The sequence below is a fragment of the Neopelma chrysocephalum genome, unplaced genomic scaffold (assembly GCF_003984885.1).
Source record: "Neopelma chrysocephalum unplaced genomic scaffold, ASM398488v2 Primary Assembly neopelma1_65b, whole genome shotgun sequence".
NCBI lineage: Eukaryota > Metazoa > Chordata > Aves > Passeriformes > Pipridae > Neopelma > Neopelma chrysocephalum.
In genome coordinates, this window is record NW_020897723.1 from 3,154,144 (window position 1) to 3,179,379 (window position 25,236).

Consider the following 25,236-nt stretch of genomic DNA (forward strand, 5'->3'; position numbering starts at 1 on the left):
AAGATTCCAATGAAAGGGAGCTGGGCTGAGCTGCAGTTTATTTCAACACACCCTGGTCCCACTGGGTGCCCAAAAATAAAGTTTAAAGTCAGTCAGTGGTTTTACATGTCACCCATGGGATTTTTGAATAATGGAGACAAAAGCCAAACAAGTCGTTGAAAACTTTATTAATCTGCAAGCTAAAAAACTGGTACAGCAGCAAAGAGTTTAATCACAAGTCTGGACTTGATCTGAGGCTTGGGCAAGAACATTGCTGGAATAACTTGTTACAGTCCACATAGCTAAGAAGAATAAAGATTTAAATTCTCGATCTATGCACTGTAGAGTTAAAAGTGTAAATGCTTTCAGTTACCCACACTATCGCACTCAGGGCATTCACCTGGAGCTAACCCACGTGGGAGAGTGAAAGTCGACGATTTCTTGTACTCCAGCTCATTCTGCAGCCGCACCTTTGTGCTTTAAGAGCCGCCCTGACCCCCCTGCTGTACAGCAGCAGCGGTTTCCCGAGGAGCTCAGCCCCACTCACCACAGAGCGCACCCGGCACAGGCGTGTGACCGGCTCAGAGCCCCGGGAGCAGCCGCGGTCCGGGCACGGACGTCCCGCGTCGCCGCCGGTTCCCGCCGAGCCCTGAGGGGAGAAGGCAGCGCGTGAGGGGGGGGGCCCGACCGCCCGGCCCGGCCCCGCCGCGGCTCCCGCGGGCCTCAGCCGTGGCTGCTCAGCAGGGGCCGCGGCCGCCCGCCGCCCTCAGACGAGGTGTCAGAAAGGTCAATATGGATCATCAGCGGCCCGCCCTCGTTACCAGCCCCGCTCCCTTCCCTTCCAGCGCGATCTAACGCGCTCCACGCCATTCCTCACCTCCGCATGGAAAGAGGGCAGGCGTTCCTCGCCGCGGGCTTTATAGCCTCCCCGACGCCGCTATTGGTCAGGCCGCCGCGGGCGCAGCCAATCGTCAGCGGTTGGCGTGATTGCCGTCCCGCCTCTCCCGGCGCTCATTGGCCGCCGCGCTCCCCCGCGCCAATGGCGGAGCGCTGCGCAGCGTGGCCCGAGGCGGTGGTCGCCGCCGTCTGATTGGCTACCGCCGGAGGCCGGGCCGAGCCAGTGGCGACGGCGGTTGTAGCGCGGAGCGCCCGCGCCGCGGGGGCCGCCGGGAGCTGTAGTGCGGGCGGCGCGGCCGCGCGGGCGGCGGGCGGCGCGCGGGACTACAAGTCCCGAGGAGCGGCGCGCGCGGCGGTTCCGGGCCGGGCGGCAGCGGGGAGCAGGCCTGGCCGCGATGTGCCGGCACCGGGCACCGGCGCTGCGGCCGCCGCCGCCGCTCCCAGGTACGGCCGGGGCGGGGAGGGCCGGGCGGGACGGGCCCCGCTGGGGGGAACGGCCGGGGAGCGCCCGCGGGGGCTCCCGGCGCTGCCCCGTGCCCGCCGCCCGGTCCCGGCCCCGGGCAGTGTGTTCGGAGGCGCCGGCGGGGCCGTGCGGGCGCTCGGAGGGGCTGGAGCGCCATCTCCGCGCTGTTTCGGTGCCGGTGGATCCCGCCCGTGCCCCGCTCTCCGCCCGGCGTGCCCTCCCGGTGTGTTTCCCGGGTCTCATCGCAGACTCTGCCCAGTTTTGCCCTTTTTCTGCCCACTTTTGCCCTTTTCTGCCCCGTCCCTTGTCCGACCCCGGCACGTGTCGCTGCCTGTCCTCCCCTGCCCTCGCGGTGCCCTCGTTTCCCCGTGCCGTGCTCTCCCGAGGCTCAGGATGGGGGTGTTTGGGGTGGTCCCGGGGCAGGCACGGGGGTTGTTGTGTCCCTGTGCTCCGGGTCCTGCTCCCGGTGACAGGCACTGTCCCTGCTCCTGCTGGATCCGGGCTGTGCTGGGGCTGTGCAGGGCAGCCCAGAGTGCGGGTTCCCTTTGTGTTCCGATGCTTTAGAGCCCTGTGGGGTCAAAGACGAGGGCTGAGGTGCTGCCGGGGCCTCGCTGAGTGTGAGAGGAGCCTGGACAGGAGTTACCCAGGTTTGGTGTGTCTGGGCTGTTGTCCCCGCCAGGGCCAGGCTGTGTTAAGAACTGTGGCCTGACGGTTATTTTTTCCACTTTTGACAGAGTTGCTTTGACTTTGTTTCAATCCCAGTGCTCTAATTTTGCCTCCCTGTGCATTTCCCTCCCAGCAATGTGTTCTCAGCCTGGACAAAGCTGTTGTGTTCCTCTAAGCAGCTGCTGCATTGTGGTCTGAGTGTTTGTCTGTCAGGATTTCAGCTTCCAGCCACAACAGGGTTTGTGAGGAGAGGGCAGTGGACTGAAGGATGATTCTAGAAAGCCCTGGCTGAGCAAAAGTAACAAGACCACAGAATCCCAGAATCACGGAGGCTGGAAAAGCCCATGGAGCTCCCTCGTGCCTGATCCCCACCTTGTCCCTCAGCCTAGAGCACTGAGTGCCACATCCAGTTATTCCTTGGACACCTCCAGGGATGGGGACTCCACCACCTCCCTGAGCAGCCCCTTCCAGTGCCTGACCACCCTTTCCATGAAGAAATTCCTCCTGATGTCCAACTTGAACCTACCCCGGTGAGGGAAATTTGGGATTTCCTAAAGTCATGCAGGAAGCTGTAGGAGCAGGGAGCTGTCCACACTCTGCTGGGTCCCCCTCCATGTCCTGGGGTCCCCCCAGGGCACTGCTGTCTCGAGCAGGGAAGGGACAGGGTGAATCCAACCAGAAATCTCAGGTCTTGGGGTTTGATTCGTGTGCAGGTGAGACTTCCCCGAGGGAAGGAACATTTGTTTCACCCTGAGGGAGGTTCAGTTTTACCCAGTGGCTTTGGAAAACCTGAGCCAAAGTGGAGTTTCCTGTCAGGAAACACTGGTACCTTCACTGGTTAACACCCCAACAGGAATTTTCAGGATATTGATTGAACCCAAGGGGAAAAAACCCCCCAATCCATAGTTTCCAGGCAGTTCGGTTCCCTGATCCGAGGGATCCCTGGGGGATCCCAGCTGCTCTGCAGGGTGGGCCCACACCTGCCTGTTCCTGTGGCAGCACAGCCTTCAAGGGCCTTAAGCCACGTGTGAAGCACCACGTGGAAGTTTGTGCCCTCTGGCTGGAACCTTTGTGCAGGCAAACATTCCCTTCCCGGGGCTCCACAATCCCGATTCTACCGGAGCTGCAGGGATCTCCCCGGGCTCTGGGGTGTTGCTGAGCACTGAGTGCTGGAGCTGGAGGCAGCTCTGCCCTGCCAGGAGCTGCTGCTGAGCAGCCCTGGGGGTGGCCCTGAGTGGTGCTGAGCGCTCTGTAGCCTCAGTTGGGGTTCAGCCATCGGTCACCTCGTCACCCTCTTCCATGGGAGCTTCCAGGCCCTGCTGGCCATGGCTGTGGGATTTCCTGGAGCGTGACTGTACCTGTCTCACAGGTTGTCTCAGCCAAGCCCAGCTGCACCAGGAGAAAGGTACTGGAGAGAAAATCCTTCGTGGTTTCACTACCTCAGCACTTGGGTTCCGTGGGCAGGTTCAGCCTGTCAGAACTCATCCCTCCTGGTTTGTATTCCCTTTGTCTGCCCTTCCCTGCCTGTGACCCTTTGCTGTGGGCATGGTGAGGGACACACCGGCACATCCCCTCATCCATGGATTGGATTGAGGGATGTAGTGGCAGCTGGGACAAGGAAGGAGGTGGCTGGTTGCTCACAGGGGTACGTGTCACCCTTCTTTGGACCTCAGCAAGTCCCCCTGGAGCCCAGGGCAGCAGCACCCCAAATTACACATTTAGGCTGCTCCTGCTCTGCCTTTGGCACAGCCCAAGCTCAGAGTTTCATCAGAGTTTCATCAGCTTTTAATGAGGTGTCCTGGGGGCTGGAGTGGGGCAGTCCTGCTCTTGGGAGACCCTCAGCTGTGGGGCTGGGTGTCCTGGCAGAAGAAGTCCCCCACTGTCAGTGCCTGTATTTTGGGTGAGTCCTGCTCCCCAGCTCAGCCTTTGTGGTGGTTCTTAGTTAACTGGATTCCCCTGGATCGTCTCTCCAAGCAAAGACCGTGTTGCTGTTTGATATCCAGAATTCTGAATAGTTTGGGAACTTTCTAAAGAGGGAGAGAAACCCAAACTTCCCTTAAAGCCAGCGATGGACTGTCCCGTCCCTGGAGCTTTCTCGGATCTCGGGGAATGAATCCGTGTGTGCTCAGAGAGGGTTGTTTTTCCTGCACTGAGCTGAACCGGGAGCATTCCCGGAGCAGCCGGGGCAATGCTGGGAGGCAGCGTGGAGATTGGCTGAGCTGTGGGATTTTCCAGCTGGATTTACATCTCGCCCACTGCTCCGCATGCCTTTGTGTTTACATCACTGGGGAGCGATGCACACACGCACACAGATAGCGGGAGGGACACGGCCTGGCCGGGAAGAGCCTCAGGAATTGGGCATGGAGGCGCCTTGCCGGGCTCTGCTGCTCCGGGATGGCCGAGGGTGAGTGTCCCCCCAGGAGAGGGGTTTGCTCCGGGTGTTGGGTGTCAGTGCTCCCTGGGAAGCTGCTCTGCTTCAGCCCTCACAGCGGGGAGGGAGGAACTGTTTCCATCCCTTAGTGGAGACCTGGAATCCAGTTTGGAAGTGGGTACCTGTGGCCTGTCCAGCAGCCAGAGCCCTGCTGTGCTGGTTTTGTGATCCTTCAGCGTGACCTTTGCGAGGACGTGGAACTTTTGATTGCAACTCAGCAAAGTGTGTTCTGGGGCTGTTCCTGGTGCTTTCAGGGCTGGGAAGGTTTTCCTTAGGCAGAGTTGTGAGCGTGGAAACCAAGTTTGTGAGGAGAGGCCGTGTCCAGGTGCCTCCTCTTTGTATCCTGAGTCACCGTGGGGAGTGTTTGGGGGCTGTGGGACACTGGACAGTGCTGCTGCCTCAAAACTGTCCGTAGATTTGCCATGGTGCAAGTGTCCACAGCCACTGATTCCTTTTGGAATCCAAGATTCAGCACTTGTTTCTCTGAGGCTCACAGTTTGATCAATGAGTGTAGGTGTCTATTTTGTGCCTCCTGCTTGTTCTCAGTGGCAAAGTCCAAGGCAACTGTACAAAAAAAAGAGCAGGTAACTGGAATTTACTGGGTTATTTTTCTTTGTGAAGGAGCTGATGCGTTTCAGCCTGATCTTTGAAGTGCTCCAATTGCACCCAGAGGGCAAGAGTGTGTCATGAAGTTTCAAAGCTCTGGAGGATGTTGGGGGGGAGCAGGGGGTGGAAGTGATACTTTGTGCTTTTTGATTTATGTTTATGGGCTCGGGTTTCTTATTACTTTAATCTGGAAGAATCCCATAATGTGCTGGGGTGGTTACAGCTTTCCAGAGGAGTGCAGTGCAGCCAGTAAGGCAAAGCAGTTGGAAAAGGCCTCAGTGGTGGCACAGGAATCGAGGAATGAAGGAGAGGAGGAGCTGTGGTTGCTTTGGGTCTAGCAGGGCTCCAGGAGAGGAGGATCCAGGTGAGACAAACGTTCCTCTGGCTCCCTTGGGAGAACAGAGGCTGAATCTCTCCATACCCCAGGCTTTGCTGCTGACCCGCCATGTCTTAGAGGCTTTTTAGATGAGTTGCAAGCCCCTCTATCAACCAGATTGGCAACAGCAGGGCCTGAGCCAGCCCACAGGACCCTGTGGGGTCTTGGCAGCCATTTGGTCTCTCTGTCAAGCAAGGCTGAGGAGCACCAGTGAGCACCAGTTGAGGTGTGAGTGGTGTAAGTGACTATTCTCAGCTTTTAAAGCCTGAAAATTCTTATCAACACAGGGGTGACCATTTCCTCCCAAGGAACTGCAGCAGGACTGAGATTTTTGCCTTGGAGGGGTAGGATGTTGTTGCTTTGGGGGCTTGGTTGGGGTTTTATTCTTTTTCCTTAACCAAATCCCTGATTTAACAATGTGATGGTGTCTGAGTGGGCCTGTTCTTTGAGGGAGGATGTGGAAGAGCACAAGCTGTGAGAGGCACAGCACGAAGCTGCAGCGTTAGGGGCCAACTTTTAAAGCACCTTTTGATTGTGGTCTTTGTGTGGAGGAGCTCTGGATGTGCCTGTTCCTGCCAGCCTGGCTGCCCAGCAGTGACTGTGCAGCTGCTGAGAGCCCAGACACGGCAATTTGGGTTGGAGGGGTCAGAACTGCTGAGCCCTGGTCTGCAAAACAAAACTGGTGTAGTAGGTGGGTGCTTCCAGGTTACCAAAAATGGAAGTAAAGCTTCAAATGTAGCTTTTGTGTCATGGAATAGTATTGAACATTGGCCTCTGTCCTTCCTTTTCACTTCATTTTTTTGGGGGAGGGGAAAAATGAGATGCTTTGTTCCACCAGAGCAATCACTTTTGATCCAGTTATGGGCACATCTGAAAGTTACTGCTTCAGGTTTTGTCATGAAGTATTACAAAAAAATCTTCTATCCCAAGGAGTCATTATCCATTAGGAAAAGCACCATATGACATGATTTCCCATTCTGAACCCCGTTTGCTCAAAGGCATGGCCACATTCAAGCAGCTGTTGAATGTGCTCTCACAGCCCTGCGGTTGGTGGGAGCGCTGGTAAAAGCAGCAGCAATTAAAAATATCAGTTTTATTTTTATTGATGACAGCTCAATACAATTTTGGTCTCAGGAAAGTTTGTATGACTTACAGGAAAAACTTCTGAACAATACAAAGACTGTTCCCCAGAACCCAACACCCACCAGATGGAGGGGCCACGTTCTGTCAGCAAGGCTGAACCTCTGTTCTTGTTTTATGTCCTTCTAGCACTGACTGCACATCTTGGCCTCCCAAAGAGTGTAAGAAATGTCCTGCTGGGTCAGAGCATCAGTTCTGTCTTCAGCAGCTGTGAAAATCATGGAATCCTGGGATGGTTTGTGTTGGAAGGACCTTACCCTAACCTGAGGAGTGGCCATTGGGCTCCACCCTCTGCTTCCTGTCTGGTGACTGACTTGAGAGGTGTCTATCTCAGGGATCTGGGGTAGCTCAGCATTCTGAGGCCTGTGTTTTACAGGTCAGACCAGATGCTGATAGTCCTCGTCACCATGAGATACTGGTAGTCACAGATAGTTAATTAGAGTTGGAAGGGACCTCTGGAGACCATCTAGTCCAACTCCCTGCCAAGGCAGGGTCACCTAGAGCAGGTAGCCGTGTTCTTAAAGCCATGTTAATGCAGCTGGGTGCTATTTCCACCACAGATACCAGGGAAGCCAGTGTGACTGTCGCCAGGCTGTCTCTGGGATTCGGGATGTTCCCTTGCTGGTCGCTGTGGGCCACTAAGAACCAGTTCACAGAACGTGTGGGCAACACCTTGGTCCTGCAGAAGGACAAGGTAGACAGCCTGCCCCAACTGGGCTGGATATACTGGCCCTGTGACCTCCCCTAGAGGAGCCCTGGATGTGTGAGAGCTTGGGATATGGACAAGGAAGTGGGTGTAGCCCCCAAAGCCACCCCCTGCTCTTGGCACCCGTGTGCCTTCCCCTTGTCCCGTTGAGCTGGGCTGTGGGAGCTTTTCTCAGAGTATTTCCCTGGGGATGTGCCAATACTCTCAAGGATGTGTAACCCTTCTTGTCCTCACTGTGGTGTTGTAAGAGGAACAGAAGCTCTTATGCCATAAATACCCAGGCTGTGAGATAAGGAAGTGCACGTCACCCAGGGGCTGTTCCAGCCGGAGCAGGATAACCCATGCCTGTCTTTCCCGCTGGCAAACACTCCTGCTGTGGATGATTTTGCTGCTCCAGTGGTTTCCTTGGGGGTGAATAACCTTGGAGAGGGCTTCAATGGAGAGAGGAAGGAGGGGGGGAAAGAAGAACCGGCAGATGTAGGACACACTGAGCGTCACGGGCTGGCGGTTGCGTAAGGCAAAGGAAACTTTCTGGTGTCTTGGCAGGGAGACACTGTGGGACACTGCAGCTGCCAGTCATGGCACATGTCACCTGCAGGGCCCACTGCCGTGCCCGTGGCTCACCTGGAGAGCAGCCAGAGCACACAGCCCAGCAGTGCCCTGGTGCCTGCAAAGGTGGGGTTCCTGCCCTGGGAACTGGCTCTCCGTCAGGACCAGGCAGGTTACGTGATGTTTGGGAAGGATGGGATACTCTACTGTCCCTTCTCCTCGTGCCACGTCCCCCCTTCAAAGCCTTGGCCTTTGTGCTTGGTTGTAAGGATCTTCTGCAGAGTATTGGGAATAACTGTGTGTACTCTGGGGGTGGAAAGAAGGCAGATGCCACCAGACCCCTCTTCAGCATGGCCAGTGGTTCTCTGCCCATGGCAGGGGGTGGAACTGGGTGACCTTTAAGGTCTCTTCCAACCCAAACCATTCCAGGATTCTATGATTAGCCAGGCCACTGGTCCCAGAGGTGATTCTCCTCCCTGCTTTGAGTGCTTTGAGGTGCAGTGGCAGGGTTGGCAGCAGTGTGATCCGTGGCTGATCCCTCTGGATCTCCACTCAGCAGTAGGGAGGAAGAGCACTGCTTCCCCCAGCTGCCTCTGCAGCCACTGGTGGTTGGGTTTCTCCTTGCCTGGATTACTACAGTAGGATTTTAAGGCTTTTCTTCTCGCTGAGTCTCAAAAGCCTGAGTTGATCCCCGTGGTGTGCAAATGCTGAAACTCATCCCTTCCCCTCCCTCGCATCTGGTTACCATCAGCCGTGGGATTTACTGGATAGCTGGTCCCCACTGCTTCCTTTTCCAGGGTAGATTTTTTTCCCCCTCTTTGTTTACTGTAAAAACCACTGAAGTTGCAAAACACTGCACCAGGCAAAGGTGCAGAAATCTGGCAGAGATTTTTGCAAGTGCTGTAGGAATCTGATATTAATATTGACAGGATCAGCTCTTTTCTGCCTCCTTTTAACTTGCTTGATATGAGTTGGAAAAGGCCTTTCTCAGTACCTCTTGGAAGATGGGAGGAGCTGTCTGACAGTGCTCTGGGGAGGTGTCTGCTCTGCTGAAATGCTCCTGCCTATGGTGGGTGCAGAGATTTGGGCTGAAATCGGATAATTCTGTGGCTGCTGGTGTTCTGCAGCCTGGCTGATATTCCACTCAGCACTTTTCCCATTGCTCCTGTTCCTCTGCTCTCTGTTCAGAGCAGACAGAGCAGGTCCCTGCTGCTGCTTGCAGGTAGGTTGCTCAGCCAAGCTGCAGAGCACAGGTCGGGCTTATAGACAATGAGTGCAAAATCCCCATTCTCTTCCTCACTTTGGATTTATCCCAGCTCTGTTGCATCCGTTTCAGTGGGATTTTGGGGCAAGGTGAGACTGGAGATGCTTCCTTAGTGCCTCTGCAGGACACTTTTCTGTGGCCTGTGGGTTATCCCTGGGAAGTTCCCAGGCAGGTGCTGTAGGGGTCATTGCAGTGGCTCAGGTGCCTGCAGTCACTGTTGGTTGCACATCTGATCCAAAGGATATTCCAGAACTCCTCAAGCTGTTGGTTGTCCCCATTTTTGGTTTTCCCTGTCTCTCAGTGCTTTCCCATCACTCCATCTGTTACATCTGAAGGTGATACATACCCTGAAAATGAGAAGGGAATGAAGCTTCTGTATGAGTCTCCAGACAGCCCACAATCCACCCAATTAGGATGGGCTTCCTTCTTTTCCATCTGGGAATGATTGTTTGCCCTAAAACCCAATAGGAATATTCTATATGCAAGGTTCCCTTAACACAGCTGGTGAGGTGGGAGCACATCCCTGCTCTTGGCTTTGAGCAGTGCAGAATAAAGGGTCATTGGGTGGATGTTGCTGAGGTTCTCTGAAGAAGGAATCATGGATTCACATCCCTGAAAAGTGAGTCCCTCTATTTCTACCTTAGTGGAAATGACCAGAGCTTAGCTGCATTGTTACACATAGGGAACCTATGGAGAGGGGAAATTTAGGGATACATGCAGGTGATGATTAAGGATGAGATAATGCAGCCTTGAGACGTGAGACCCCAGGAAATGGGGCAGTTTATGCCATCACTCGTGGAAATACTTGGGTCTGCTTTATTTATGAGCACTGCATCATCTGGAGACCCCAGCTGGAGACCTTTTTGACTCTTTGATCTTCAGGCTTTGTAGTCCAGAAGTGCTGTGCAGAAGAGGTGAATTTTTGCTGGGAGGAAGCCGAGAGCTCCAGGGGTTGGTCCAAGGCCGGAGGGTGAGAGGCTGGGTGGGGTTCAGACCTTGTGGGGCCACAGCCAGTGTTACCCAAAAGCTTTGCCTGCCCTCTCCCACCACCCACCCTCCCAGTTCCCTCTAATCTCTGTGCCCTAAGGAACACTGACAGGAATAAAAGGATCTGATGGCCACAGCCAAACTTCTGGCTTGCTGGAGCCCAGCTTTAAACTCGGCAGGTCTCCCTGATGCAGCAGCACAACACTGCTTCAGTCCTGCTGGGTTTGAGACAGCTCCAGCAACTCTGCTCAGCATCTCCTCAGGGATCTGGCATTTGCAGAGAGCCAGGACAGTGCTGTCACATGTGTGGAAAACATTATCCAGATCCCTGGTTTTAAGATGGTTTCGGGTTTGGCTTCGGAGTTTCTGTTTGTTTGGTTTTTCATTGGAATTTTTGTGGGGTTTTTTTTTGTTTTGTTTTAGACTGTAGCTTTTTCTGAGAGTTTAGTCCTGAGTAGCAATTCCCTGGATTCTGCTGCTGCTGTTTCTGGCTGCCTGACAGCTGTTGGATGCAGAGCTGCAGGGAGCACCAGGAAGTGCTGTGTCAGGCCCTGAGCAGAGCCTTGGTCAAGGACAGCTCGAGTGTCACCTTTGCAGTGTTTAAAATGCAGGTGCAGGATGTGCCCAGCCCTGTGTGCAGGCAGCCTTGTGCCAGGGCTCTCCAGGGAGGTGGGAATCCCTGGACAAGTCCCCAGTCACAGCTACATGGTGTCTCTCTTTGAGCCTCAGTTTCCCTTTCTGTAAAGTGGAGAAATCACAGTGGTGGTTCTGTAAGGAGCTTGGAGATTTAGGGCTTGTCACCTCCAGACCAGGGAAAACCAACTGCTGGAAACCCCTGAGACATTTCACCTCCCAACAGCTGGCAGTGGGAGCAGCAGGAGTGTGGAAGCCTGGCTGGAGCAGAGCCATCTCACAGGACCAGGAGCTCTGCCTTGGGGACACCTGTGGGGTGTTCCTTACAAGACTCTTGTCCTACAGAAAGGGATTTTTGTTGTCTCAGTAAACCCTTTTTGGCCTGTCTGTCCTCACTGCAGGTGTGTGTCTGTTTAGCCCCTGGACTCTGCTGCTGGCAGTGAAAATACCAAGACTTACCTTGGACAGAAAGGGGTCTCTTACTCAGGATTCTTCTGGGGCAGCTTATTCCCAGAGCACAGGGCCCCTTGGGCAGGCTGGGACAGCCTGGGAGTGCAAGCAGAACCTGTCAGCTGCAGGGATGGAGCCTGGGAGGAGAGCTCAGTGCCCAGCTGAGCCCTTGGCTTCTCTCAGGGAAACTCCTACTTGAGCCAGAAGTGCCTCCGTGTGATGGCAGAGGAGGTGCAGCTCCTTCCTAAGGGTACCTGGCTCCGAAGGAGACTGAGAGCATCTTGTCAGATCCACTGGGATAACAGCATGATTGTGCTCTGAAGCACCATCAGGTTCCAGCTGAGGTTAAAGAAAGCAAACTCCAGGTGTTTATGCAGGTTATTGTTGTGGAATTCTTGACTTTGCAAACTTGAGCTTAGTGAAAATCTGTGTAAACAGTGGAAAAAGAGAAATGAGCCCCCTTTTAAAAGATAATATTTTTAGAAAATGCTGAACTCTCATCCAGGAATGATTCAAAGGAATCTGACTTTGTCCTTGCCTCTTCCTCCTGAAAATCCAGGTTTATGTGAGTTTAGGTAAACACTTGGACTTAGTGCTGCCAGGAGAGTGTTCTCTGAGCCCAGGAAAATACATACAATGAACCTAATTCCCTTTCTGTCTCCCTTCTTCCCCAGAGCAAGCTTCCCATGACTAACAGATGCTGGCCTAGATTATGAGCTCAAACAAGAACGCTCGCTACAATCGATTCTCCAGTGGCACAACAAACATCACTCCTTCAGAAAACACTAACGGGGTAAGGTCACTGCTGGTGGCAGAGCAGAGGGACTGGATGCCTTCTGAAATATGGTATTTCCTTGCCTCTTAAAATTCTCAGCATTCACAGATAAAAGTTAGGAATACGTGTGCACGTTTTTTTCACCGGTTCGGGAAAGATCTGAAGCCTTTATATGCCCTGACCTTCATTTCCTCAATATTTCAGACGAGAATGGAAACAACTTTTGGACCAGCCTACTCTGCTGTGACCACCATCACAAAGCGTGAGTATCTCGTGCTTGGAGCATCTCACCAAAGCACTCTGGGTGACTCCAGGGTTGTTGTTTTCTACAAATCATAAAGCTGTTGGGAGAATCACTGTGTTCATCAGCCAGGGGCTGGTTTTAGTGCTTTGCAGCCCCAGTGTCCAGACATGAAGGAAATGAGAAGGCACAGGAATTGTCTCCCCTTAGGCAGACTGAGCAGCACCACTGGGAAGCTCCTGTTGAAATTGGGGTAGTACAACAGGGTTTGATACTGATTTCAGCACCAAATCTTACTGATCCCTGTGACAATCACTGAAAATTCCATCTTCACTCTTGTGCCTGACTGTGAGTCACTCTGGAGCTTTGGTGAAACCCCCATGGCCATTTTTAGCTCAGTCAGGAGAGGATGCAAATGCCTCTACTTATTTAGAATTCCTGTGCCTTGTTCCTCAAAGCTCAGCAGGTGAGGGAAGCCTGAGGCCTGACACGTGGGGTGAATGTAGGAAGAGGTCTGTTTTTATTTTGGAATAAAAATATCCTTCCTTTAGTAGAGACAAGAAGACTTGACACTGATTTAGATAAGAAAATTACCATGTGCCTGAGGAAGATGTTTGGATTACATTTGTCCTGGACTCTAGATGGTTTTGGACTCCAGAATATTTACATTCAAACTTGTACACGAGTCAGTAACACAATCTCTATACAAATATCTCATATTTAATTTACCATACCTCCCTTGTGCTGCAAGAGTATCCAGACCTTCCTGGATCCAAGCAATTTCTGTTGGTGACTGAGATATGTGGGAGTATAAAGTTTCCTTCTAGTAGTGTTTTTACCCTGTGGACCTGACAGAATATGACCTGTGCTCTTTTCTGGGCAAAGCTCTCAGTGATCAGGGTTGTTCTACCTGTGCTGATATGTCCAGTCACGAACCGGACTTGGAGAATCCCGAGTCTTTTCCTTTTCTAAGGAACGCTTACAGCTGCAGAGGCTGACCCATAGTTTGGAAATGTTTCTGGGGAGCCTAAATGCTTGTTTTTCTTTCTGTGATTCCCTTCAAAGCTGACGGGACCAACACTTTCAAGCAGCACCGCCGGACCCCGTCCTCCTCCAGCACACTCACCTATTCCCCACGGGATGAGGACGATGGCATGGTAGGTGCTGCCAGGGCCCTCCTGACTGGCTTAGCTGAGAGATGAGAGATGTCTGGTGTTCCTCTGGACTCCTCTGCCTCCCTTATATCCAAGGGAGATTCCTGCACCGAGGGCAGGACCAGCCTCATCATTCCTGGCTGCTCCTGTGCTTGGTGCCGTGGGGAAGCAGCTGATTCTGACCTGGGGCTTTGAGCTGGTACTGCTGGTGCTGGTTTTCACACTGCTTGGTTCTGTGGCTTCAAAGCCTGGGAAGTACAAATGCCACAGAGCTGTGTGTGAGGTGTACCTGGCTCTGGGGGAGCAGGTGCCTGGGAGGAAACAACCCCAGCCAGGGATGTCTGGGCTGTGACTGAGGCCGGGCAGTCTCGCTCAGGGCCTGTTGGATGGATCCCAGCTGGCTCTGCAGTTGAGGCCATAGAATCCATTCCTATTCCCACCTCCAGATGGGGCTTCTGGCCACAGGGAGCGGGTTTGGAACCTGCAGAGTGGGATGTTGGACACCACGGGACTGTGCTGGGCTCCTGGGGGCTTCTCACACAAACCATTCCCGTGTCTCCCAATATTTTTGCAGAAAAGCACTTCCCAATTTTGCATCCAGCTTTCTTACTCACTCCTGAGTAAGCCGGTTTTGGGGAATTTAGTGATTCAACAGGCCTCAGGGTTAGCTGCTTGGAGAGACATTAAATCAGCTAAATCAATTAAATCAGGAACAGCAACAGCAAAGCAAACCTCAGGGAAAGGACAGACAGCTCTGAGGCCTGGACCTTCTGTCCCTGGTGCTCCAACCACATCTCACAACCATAAGCTCTGTTTAGATTTAAGCATGTTGGTAGTAAACTTCAAATAAAGTACTTGTAGACTTAGTCAGGTTACAAGACCCAGCTTCCAAGGTAGAAGTAAATGGGATCCCTGCTGCTGGAGTTATGCCCTGACAGAGACTGGGGTCAGCAACAGTGTGGAGCTACAACACTTCTGAAAATAAATTTGACACCAGATTGCAAAGAGCTTTATTGTCAGCATCCTATAAAGTTCCTTCTGTTGCTCAGACATCTTGCTGTGTTTTATGTGAACCCATGGGGTTTTTTGTTTGTTTTTTTTTTTTCCTAACAAGTCCTTTGAACATTTGCCTGGTGTCCTTGGCAAGTGCAGCTCTCCATCCCAGCACTGACCCCACGGAGCTGGGCCACTGCTCCAGGCCCCCCTTGGCTGTGAGCACGACCCCCGTGGGCTCAGTGCTGGGCTCACTGTGCCCTTCTCACGGGCTGGGCAGCTCTCACAGGGCAGAGGGGAGGAGTTTGGCAGAGGAGGGGATGCTGGGGATGCTTCATTTAGCCAGGTCTGGTGGAAAAGCTCCTTTGAAAACCCCAGTGTCACGAACTGAGGTGTGCAGCCAAAAATGGGGGAGGATCTCTCCTGGGATCCAGCCCCAGTCCTCTTGGGCAGTCTCAGCCCACCTTCCCCAGAGTGCTAAATGTTCTTAAGCAAAAATAGCAGGAGAATTAATGAGTGGTTCAGGAAACAGCATGAGGTGCTGACAATCCGGAACCACCCCAGCCCTGCTCTGCCTGCTGCTCCAGACAGACTCACTAACCCTTTTAGGAAGCTTCATTTGCTTTGTCAAGAAATAATCTGGGATTTCCCTTCCTCATCACTGAGTTTTCCCTCCTCCAGAAGCTGCCAAGGGCTTGTCAGCCATCAGTGAGACAGCTGGAGACGCGTCAGAGCCCTTCTGTGACCTCCACCACCCCTTTTTCTTTCTTTTTAGAGCTTCTGTTAATGAAACCCAAAGCAGAGCAGTGTGTTCTGTGTGCAAGGCAGGGATTACTGAGCAGCTGCTGTCAGCTTTCCATGAAAGTAGTGCCACAGGTCCCCGTGAGGACTCTGCTGGAGCCTTCACGTGGAGCCTGCACTTGTAGCTGAGGTGATGGGAACTGCAACTAAAGGTTACAGCTGAATATTGGCACAAATAGATACTAGTGGATGAAGGCTGCCTGGCTGTCCAAAGTCTGCTTCTGAGCTTCACCTCAGAACTGGAGGCTGGACTGAGTTACCGGCCAAAAACTATCCATCTTCCATCAGAAGATGTGGGTGCTCCATCCTTGGGCTGTTTGAAGATGTGCCTCATGTTTAGTGCAGAAATAAGGTCTCTCAAGTCTTGTCCTTGTTTGCTTGGCAAGAACCAAGGCTGAAGAGACCCAGAGGGTCTGTAAATGGCAGCACATCCTCTGCCATTCCACATTGTCCCTGCAGCTGAGGGAATGAGGGACCTTTCTCAGCACGTTCATTTGTCCCCTGTGTAGTTAACACCAGCATGACCCCAACCAGGACACAGGGCTCTGAGCCCACAGTGTTACAGAAGCCTTGAAAGTCCGTGTCTCACACCTCTATCTCCTGGAAATGTTTTTGGGCAGCAGTCCCCCCTCTCCATTGCTGACCACCCAGGATGCTGCTCGTGATAAACCTGCCTCCCTGCAGAGCCTGCCTGTGCTGCCCTCCACTCCCTGTCACCTCCAGAGTGGGAACTATGCACAGTCATTCTTGTTATTTTAATAACTTCTGTTACTAGTGGAGGAAAATAATGAGCTGAATGGATACACATAAAATTGATTTACTCATTATAACCCTTCCTCCTCAAGGTTTACCTGTTTAGCCAATAAATATGCTGTCTTTAAGAAAAAGCTTTATGCTTTGGCTTCTAAGCAGATGCAGCAGTTCTGAGCTCCTGGGAGTGCAGGATCATAAAACTGAAGCAGCAGAGGAACCAGCAGGATCCTGGTCTGCTCCTCTTCTGCAAGCCCAACCAGGCTGCACTCAGACTGCAGCCTCTGAACCTCATCCTATAGCTTTCACTGCTGGATTTCCTGACTACCCCACTGCCCTCCTACATTGCCTTTGTCCGTCCCTGAGTCTGATGTTGCCCCCTTTGACCCAGGGTACACACACAGACTGCAGCTCACAAGGTTCAGATGAAATATGAGGGAAAGTGTTTTGCTCCCAAGGTGCAGCACAGGAACCCGGGGCAGCAGGGTCTGGTCTGTGCAGCTTCCCCTGGTCCAGCTGGGCAGTGCCAGGGCTGGCCTGGTCCAGGGTCAGGGAGAGTCTCAATTCCAGCCAGTGATCTCCAGAGCTGCTTCCAGCCAGCACTGCTCGGAGTTGGTGGCTGACATAGCTACATCCAAGCCATGGAGAGGTGACACGTGCAGGTGCCATCAGTCACCTCCTGGTGCCGATGTCGGAAGCTTACAGCTTCATTCTCTCATTTCTTTGTCAAAACATCCATTCTGCTCCTTGACTACCTTTATTCCTTCCCTCTGCACCCTTCCCAGTCTACCAGGAGCATCTCTTCCCGAGTAACCCAGCCCTGGCTGCGCTCCCAGATGGATTTGGGACCCCCAAATCCAGACGCTTCATGATCTGAAGAGCGTCCGGTTTTGCTTCGACGCCAAGTTTCATCTTGGCTGTGTGCTGCTGGTTGATATTCCCCCCTCAGAGATGCACTGCTGGTTAATATTCCAGAGGCAGCGTTCCCTCAAAGCCAATCCCAGGGCCGCTGGAGGCAGGGGGATTTTCGTTGGTCGGAGCGCGGTGTCCGCTCCGCTCTCCCCTCCCGAGCAGGAAGCGGCAGAGCCGGGCTGTGAGGGAATTCAATAGAAGGAAGTCTCCACACTTACGCAAAGAAATTTGGCAGAAGTTAGATAGCGAGTGCAACAACAAGTGCTGCTGCAGAGATTGGAGACAGGGCAGGAGCTGGAGCAGTCTCTGGGGGAGATTTACAGAGCTTTCCATGAAGGATTAATTCTTCCAGACCGTTGCTCTGCGGGTGCCCACGGTAAGTGCACAGCGAATGCACCTTGGAGAAAGGGACGTGCCTGGAATTCAGATGTCAGCCCGGTTTAGGAAGTTAAACCTTAATCCTGTCTCTGAGCACAGTGCAGGGAAGGGCAAAGACAGCAGCAGGGCCACTCAGTGCAGCTTGGAGTGGAGCAGCGTAGTTTTGGGAGGGAGAGGACTGAACTTTGAGTGTTCACACAGAGTTTGGGAATTACTTGGACTAACCAGAGCTGGTTTTATCTCTTTGAAGCCCCCGATCAGCACCCCACGCCGCTCTGACTCGGCCATCTCCGTCCGTTCATTGCACTCCGAGTCCAACATGTCCTTGCGCTCGACGTTCTCACTCCATGAGGAAGAGGAGGAGCCAGTAGGTATTTGGGATTGTCTGAAGGAGCAGTATTAGGAAGTGCAGTGTCAAAAGAGTGACTTAGTGGACTCTTGTGAGAACACAGAGCTGTCACAGACAGATTTTTTGTGATGCCTGGCTGTCAGGACTCCGGCTTTAACTTTGTTTCTACCACTGGCTTTGCTTCCTTGTGAGCCATTTCCCTGTCTGTGGAGCAAGGACAATGGGGAGGCTTTTCTGCTTCCCAGATAAACTGTAAATCTTTGCAGAGTCCTGTGTGATTCCCTGGCTCTGCTGCAGAGCAGTGGGGGTTGCAGGGCTCAGGCTGGTGGTCTGGCCTCAGGCAGCAAGAGAAATACAATTCCCCACGGATTTGGAGCCCTATCCCACATTCAGGGCTGTGTGGCACCCCACTGAGCCCTGGAGAGTGCAAGGAGTTGTCTGCATGTTAGGGGAGGACACTTTTAAGCTGAGCTTAGCTTATGACCCAGTAACTAACCCCAGACTGGATGAATTAAAGGTCAGGTGGCGTTTTGCCACTGATCTGGGATAAAAGTGTGTTTCATATTTAGTTACCCAGGGGGTTGTGTTTGCATTTCTGAGAGCAGTGTGGGATGAAAAGACAGGCTGAACTGCAGAGATTGATTTGAAAAGCTCTGAAATGTGAAGCCCTGCTCTGGCATGGCATGGAGAGCTGTGCTGCTCCAGGAGATCACACTCAGGGTCCTGGAGAGCCATGCTGCTCCAGGAGGATGTGCTGGGAGCCCTGGAGAGCCCTGCTGCTCCAGGAAGATGTATTGGGAGCCCTGGAGAGCCGAGCTGCTCCAGGAGGACGTGCTCAGAGCCCCGTGCTGGCAGTCGTGGTTGGTAAACAAAACTGGAGAGATGGGCCCATTGCAGCAGAAACAATGTTGTTTCTGCTTCATAAGGGAATGAAAGAGCCCTTCCTCCAGGATGTTTCAGAAATACAAAAGGGCAGGCTGCTCTAAAATTGCTTTCAAACTCCAGGCTTAGTACATTTTTGACAACGCTCTGTTCAGTCCAGCCAAGCACAAAGTCTCAGCCAGTGCAGCTCACACAGGTCTGGTGACTTGAGTCACTGACAGAGAAGTTGGTCTGAGCAGTTTGCTGTCAGGTCCTGATCCTGCCAGATGCTGGTGACCCCCAGTTTGTGATGAGCTGAGGGTCTCCAGCCATTCCCAAGTTTGTTCTTCTCCTGCCTCTTACTGGAGCTCAGCAGATCCAGGCAGATTATTTGGTTGAGATAGTGAACCCCTGGTGTGCCCAGTGCCCCAGGCTGCCCGAGACTCCCCTCTGAGGAGTATTTTGTTCCTTCTGCAGAGGAAGGCTCTCGTGTTCAGGCTAATCCTTGTGCTGTCTTTGTCCCTTTCTGTCCCTGCAGGAGCCCCTGGTGTTTGCTGAGCAGCCCTCTGTGAAGCTGTGCTGCCAGCTGTGCTGCAGTGTGTTTAAGGATCCAGTCATCACAACCTGTGGGGTAAGGCAGAGCTCTTCAAACCACCAGCATGGGCTCCACACGTGTCCTGTGTGAGCCAGAGCCAAGCCCTGACTGTCCCCACTGACTGTCCAGCAATCCTGGCGCTTGCCTGAAGTTGGATGGCTTTTCCCAGGAGAGCTGCCCTGTCCTGGCCGTGTTCAGTCTGTCCTGAAGGGCTCTGCAAGGAGCTCCAGGGCACCCTTGGAATGGCTGCTCCTCAGCTGGGAGGGAAGTGTTGCTTATAAAACAAAAATGGCTTGAAGCTTCATGTGGTTAATGCTTGCAAAGGGATTTGAGATCCTCAAATGGAAGGCACAGAGCATTATGAATATTCTTCTGGATTCCATTTTAGTGGGATTTAATAGAAGCTGTAAATTATTCCTGCTTCTGTGCTACTTGTGAAGAAAGATGGCTTCGAGATGGGCTCTCTAATGCTTCTGATGTGCTTCTGATTACCAGGCTGGGGCTGTAGCAACAACAGCTCCAGATTGTTTATTGCAGTGAGGGTGCTGTTCCCCAAAAGAGCTGGAAATTGGTGCAGTTTCTCTGCACCATTTCAGAAAGCAGCTCTTCACAGAGCCATTGAGATGCACTGGATAACATGGAAAAAACCCCAGTGCAGGAAGCAGCCTGGCTCGGTGTGCAGTCCTGGCCTGGCAGCTCTGGAGGGCGCTCGGTGCAGCTGTGCCGGGCAGGAAAAGGAGCAGGGCAGCAGATAACAGATAACAGCTCTGGGGAGGGACTCGCAGCCGCTGCCAGGGCTGGCCACATTCCCCTGTGGCCGGGGAATGTGGCTGAGGAGGCTCCAGGGAGCCCACGGGGCAAGGTCAGGACCAGTGAAATGCTGCAGCCTTCGTATTCGTGAGTGTGGTGGATTGTGTTTGTTACTTTATCAAGTTAAACTGCAAGAACAGAGAGAGGGAGCTATTTAAAGTGCTACAATTTACAGAGCATTTAATGGACTTACAAACCAGCTGTTCCATCTTCCTGGCAGCAGGACAGGGCAGCTCCAGCTGCCTTAGAAGAGTTTCAGGGGCATGTGGGTAATGGGCTGACTGGGCAAAGACAGGGAGAGGCCAGTCTTCCCCTTCCTCCTTCCCTTGAGGACTGCTCAGGGTTGTGAGAGGGATGATATGGGCTAAGGTGGAAGGTGAAGTAGGGAAACCCCATGCAGATGTGGAGGGTAGGAAGGACTTGGACATGTTCAAGAGTAGGCAGGACGGAGCCCTGAGCTATCTGGTCTAGTGGAAGGTGTCCCTGCCCATGGCAGGGGATTGGAGCAGGATGATCTTTAGGTCCCTTCCAACCCAAATCATTCTGTGATTCCGTGAATATCAGAGTGTAGCAGAACATGCCCGTGGCTTTGGCTGTCACCACAATCATGGCCTGATCCTGAACGGGGCAGAACATCAAAGTTTGATCCTCTCAGGAGCAGGACCTGTGCTGCACCCTGAGCAAGCAGCTGGGCTTTGCCCTGTGGTGCTGAGCTAAAGCAGGCAGAACAGCTGCCGAGGCCCCTGAGCCACAGGCTTGGGTATCTTCCACCTTTCCCATCATTGTCCACAGGGAATAATTAGCCTGCTCTCGTTTTACGCTGACGCTGCTGTTCCTCTCTGTCTCCACAGCACACGTTTTGTAGAAGATGTGCCTTAACATCTGGTGAGTACAGAACTGCTCTTGTGTGATGCAGCCAAAACACTGTTATTTTCTGGTTTGTTTGCTTTCGCTTAAAAAGAAACCTGCAGAAAAACGTTCAAAGGGCTGAAAACAAGCTGTCAGTCAGATCTGCCACTGCAGCACCGAGGGGCTGGGGCTCGGGGGCCGTGCAGCTCCCATGGAACACTCTGGAGCTTGGGCACTGGAGAGAGGGCTGGGCCCAGCTCTTGGGCACAGGATGTTCTCAAATCGTGGAGTATGCCATGGATAATCCCGGGATAATACACGTCTCGCCCAGAGTTGACCCACTGATTTCAGACAGAAAGCTTTCTGTGGCTGCCTGGCTAAGGAACAGGGGGGCTGTGTTTGGCAGAGCCCCACCAACCCCTCCTCCCCCAGCCCCTCAGTGCCAGCGCTCTGGCCCCTGGTTGTGCCCCACAGAGCTGCTTTAGCTCACCCAGCTCTTCCAGAGCCCTGAGGGAGCCCAAGCCTCTGGCTGCTGGCCTGGGATAACCAGCTCCCACTTGGATTGGACTCTGCACTGCAAAAAAGACTTTTTTTGGCACAAGCCTGTGCCCCTCTTGGCAAGTTGTTGTTCAGCACAAAGCCAAGACGTTGGCATTACCAGCACAGTGAGCCCAGGAGGGGCAAGTTCTGCAGAAAAGCAGCTCTTTCTGCCTTTCAATTTTCACCTTCCACATGTGAGGGGTCCCTCTGCTTTGCATGCCAATCCCCTCACTGTGCTTTGCTATATCTGTCCCAACCCACATGTTCTGTAGCAAAAGGCTTTGCAGTTGCAATCCCAAGTTGCTCAGCTTTGCTCCTGCCCTCCAGGCTCGTGTTTCTGCCTCTGTTGTAGCCAAATGTGAGTCGGCCTCTTGTCCCTGGTAACAAGTGATGGGACAAGAGGAAATGGCATCAAGCTGTGCCAGGGGAGGTTCAGGTTGGACATCAGGAAGAATTTCTTGCTGGACAGGTTGGTCAGACATTTGAAGGGTCTGCCCAGGGAGATGGTGGAGTCACCACCCCTGGAGGTGTCCAAGGAAGGACTGGACGTGGCACTCAGTGCTCTGGGCTGGGGGACAAGGTGGGCATCGGTCAAAGCATGAAGTCATTAGTCTTGGAGGGTTTTTCCAACCTAAATGATTCTGTGATTGCTGGCCCATGGTGCTGCTGGGAGCAGGAGCTGAGCCCAGGCCTGGGTGAGGGAGCACATTTTGGATGAGGCTTCTGCCTATGAACACTCACACTTCACCAGGCACAAAGTAGTCTGAACTGGAATTATAGAATATGGTCAGCTGGAAGAGACCCATCAGGATCGTTGAGTCCAGCTCCTGACCCTGCACAGGACACCCCACCAATCCCACCATGTGCCTGAGGGCATGGTCCAAATGCTCCTTGAACTCAGGCTTGGTGCTGTGACCACTTCCCTTGGGAGCCTGTCCCAGTGTGGCCATCCTTTGTTGGTAGCTTGCTCAAATTATCATGGTTTAACAAAAACTGTAACTTTTCTAAAGATAGTGGCTCACAGACCTTGTGTAATATTCGTGGCTCATTCCACGACCACCCACCTGGGACTTGGCTGACTTGGCCAGGGAAGGCAAAAGAACAAAATCTCCACGCAGAGGCTCCTGGAAACGCTCCTGGAAATGCTCCTGCGCTGTCTTGAGTCCTGGCTGACTGTGTTTTCCCTCCCTGGCAGAGAAGTGCCCCGTGGACAATGCCAAACTGACCGTGGTGGTGAACAACATCGCGGTGGCCGAGCAGATCGGGGAACTCTTCATCCACTGCAAGTACGGCTGCCGAGCCGCCGCCAGCAGCAAACCCACCGCCTTCGAGGTGGACCCCCGCGGCTGCCCCTTCACCATCAAGCTGAGTGCCAGGAAGTAAGTGCCCTGTTCCAGCCTCTTCAGGGAGAGGGCTGTGCCAGCCTGCCACACCTGAGCTGCCCTGCGGCTCCGGGGCCGTGCCGCTCCTGCCAGCACTGCCAGGAGTGGAATTATGGGAGTGGGCAGGGGGGTTGAGGGGATAAATCAGTCTTGGGATGGTGGGACATGGGCTGGTCTCAGGGGAAGGACACTGTTCTCTGCTCTCTGTTCACCTGAGTGCCAGCACTGGGACAGGGACGCTGTGCTGCAATTGTCCTGACCTGTCCTGTCCCTCACTTCTGGGGTGAAACACTGTGGTATGGTCAAGCAGAGACCTTGGGATTCTTTTTGCGAGAGGAATTATCCCAGTTATATCCTGAGAATCTGAAATCTGTCTCCCTCGCCCTCCTCAATGCATTCCCTGTTTTCCCTGTCACCTGGCTGATAGGGATTGGACTGATAGGGATTTCCACAAGCTTTCCCTGCTTGTGGAAAGCTGTTGTTTGTGGGTGCCTGAAGGCTCAGCCCTTCAGCTGCAGAAGTAGATATGCTCTGTGTAAACGTGGTTTGTTATTACTCTCAATTTTCTGGTCAAATGAGAATTAGAAGCTGGAATTGCAATCTTAGAGCAGGAGGCTTTGGACCTGACAGCCTTACAAGGGCTGGTTTGCTCCTTTCCTGACAACCTGTGTTGCTTCCATTAATTTTTGCTCATTGCTGGTTTTCCCTCCCTTTGCTTCTCTCCGCGGGCAGGGACCATGAGAGCAGCTGTGATTACAGGCCCGTGCGCTGCCCCAACAACCCCAGCTGCCCTCCTCTCCTCAAAATGAACCTGGAGGCACACCTCAAGGAGTGCGAGCACATCAAGTGTCCCCACTCCAAGTACGGGTAAGGAACCTGATGCTTTTGAGTGGGGAAAGTGCACCGAGGTAACTTCTGAGCTGCTTTTTGGTCGCTGCAGCCTTGGGGTGGCCCCAAGGACTCCAAGCACCTCTCCCCAGTGCTGTGCACTGGCCTGAGGCTGAGCTCAGGGTTACAGGGGTTGCAGGAGGCAGGCAGCCCCTGAACCCCTCTCCTGGTGGGAACAGGCAGGTCCCGGTGCCCAGGTGTGAGCCCAGGAGGAGGGTGAGGTGTGAGGAGGCAGAAGAACAGCTGGAGGAGAGTCAGAGCATGGAGGGAGGAGGATTACAAGAGTAATTCGAGCACCGTGGCAGTGTCTTGGCAACCAGGGCAAGGGAAGTGCTGATCTGCCCCAGAGGGTTCACTGTCACCAGAGCAGGGGGACAGCTCGGGCTGGGGGTTCCCTGCTTGGGGTTACTGCAGGAGGAGGGTTCACACAAAGGGTTGTCCAGCCCACCACCCAGGGCAGTGGTGGAGTCACCATCCCTGGAGGGACTTAAAAAGCCAATGTTGCACTTGGGGACATGGGTCAGTGGTGGGCTTGGCAGTGCTGGGGGAACGGTTGGACTCGATGGTCTTAGAGGCCTTTTGCAACCTCAACAGCTCTGTGATTCTATGATCCTAAGACATGTCTTGGCAGAGGCAGGGTAAGACAAGTCCTGGCAGAGCATCCCTGACTCCCTGCCGTGCTGCAGGCCCAAGTCAGCATCTGCTGAGGTCAGCTCCAGTTTTTTCCACTGATTTTGGTGCTCCTGGTGAGCACATAAATGGACACCACACTGTCTCTTGCCCAAGATCTGCTTTTCCTTGCAACTACCCAGACCGACTGTCCGATTTGGGGCCAATGCTCTGGCTGGAAGAACAGGAGCTGCTTGGCCTCCATGTTGCCCTGCAGTTCCCTGCACCCAGCAGGATCATGGGGTCATTAAGATTGGAAAAGACCTCCAAGATTATTGAATCCATCCTTTGAAGGATAATGAACCACAGTAGCCCTGCTGCTGGTGGGAAGAGCAGGACAGCTTGGGAGCCACACAGGCCTTGGAGCTCCAGTGAGGAGCCAGCTGAGCAAGGAGTCTCCATGGGAGCCCTGCTCCAGCCAGCACCTGCCTTCCCTTCAGGTGTACATTCATAGGAAACCAAGACACTTATGAGACCCACCTGGAGACGTGCAAGTTCGAGGGTCTGAAGGAGTTCCTGCAGCAGACAGACGATCGTTTCCATGAGATGCAGGTGGCCATGGCCCAGAAGGACCAGGAGATCGCCTTCCTGCGCTCCATGCTGGGCAAGCTCTCCGAGAAAATCGATCAGCTGGAGAAGAACCTGGAGCTGAAGTTTGGTGAGTCTGCTCTGGATGAGCTCTCTGGTCAGAGCTGTGGGGACAGGGAAGCTCTTTGTTTGGATGATGCATTACAGGACTCATTCCATGTGTAAAACTGGTGCTGAGCAGGTTTCAGGAGGTTCAGATATTCCTTGCAGAGGGACAAATAGGGGTTCCATTGACTTTGCTGCCTGAATATCCTGGGACCTAATCCTGCAGTCACTGGTCACGTGGCAAGTCCTAGAAATGTCTACAAGCAGCTGCCACCTTTCTCCTGTGGCTTTTTCCTGTGCAGTCCATGTGCACAGGCCCCTGTAAAAATCAGTGAGTCAAATAGCCAACAGTGCAGCTACCATGGAGTGAGCAGGGCTCTCGGACACCTCTGCTGTGCCAGCCCTGTCGTGCTCCCAGATTTGCTGGTTCTTAGCATCCAGGTACAATTTCCATTTGAGGAGCAGACACCCTCCTGCTTTCCCGGCCGATAGCAGCAGTGTGTCCTCCC

At 53.4% G+C, this 25,236-nt stretch overlaps 1 protein-coding gene across 5 annotated transcripts in view; it reads left to right on the plus strand.

Annotated features, from left to right (window-relative positions):
* Positions 1–1,242: 1,242 nt before the first annotated feature.
* The window catches only part of TRAF7 (TNF receptor associated factor 7), a 30,962-nt gene continuing 6,968 nt past the window's right edge, over positions 1,243–25,236 (plus strand). Inside the window, exons 1-10 of one of the 5 annotated variants that reach the window (XM_027684175.1) lie at positions 1,243–1,320; positions 11,822–11,940; positions 12,127–12,184; positions 13,229–13,320; positions 17,402–17,518; positions 18,900–18,992; positions 20,618–20,651; positions 22,351–22,534; positions 23,270–23,404; positions 24,535–24,752. In XM_027684175.1, the coding sequence (XP_027539976.1) occupies positions 11,860–11,940; positions 12,127–12,184; positions 13,229–13,320; positions 17,402–17,518; positions 18,900–18,992; positions 20,618–20,651; positions 22,351–22,534; positions 23,270–23,404; positions 24,535–24,752 (1,012 nt within the window). In that variant the 5' untranslated portion in view covers positions 1,243–1,320; positions 11,822–11,859. Of the gene's footprint in view, positions 1,321–1,545; positions 1,563–3,567; positions 4,410–4,464; positions 5,407–11,821; positions 11,941–12,126; positions 12,185–13,228; positions 13,321–16,984; positions 17,150–17,401; positions 17,519–18,899; positions 18,993–20,617; positions 20,652–22,350; positions 22,535–23,269; positions 23,405–24,534; positions 24,753–25,236 lie in introns of those variants that run through there. The other 4 variants (XM_027684178.1, XM_027684176.1, XM_027684177.1 and 1 more) reach the window with 4 other exon arrangements.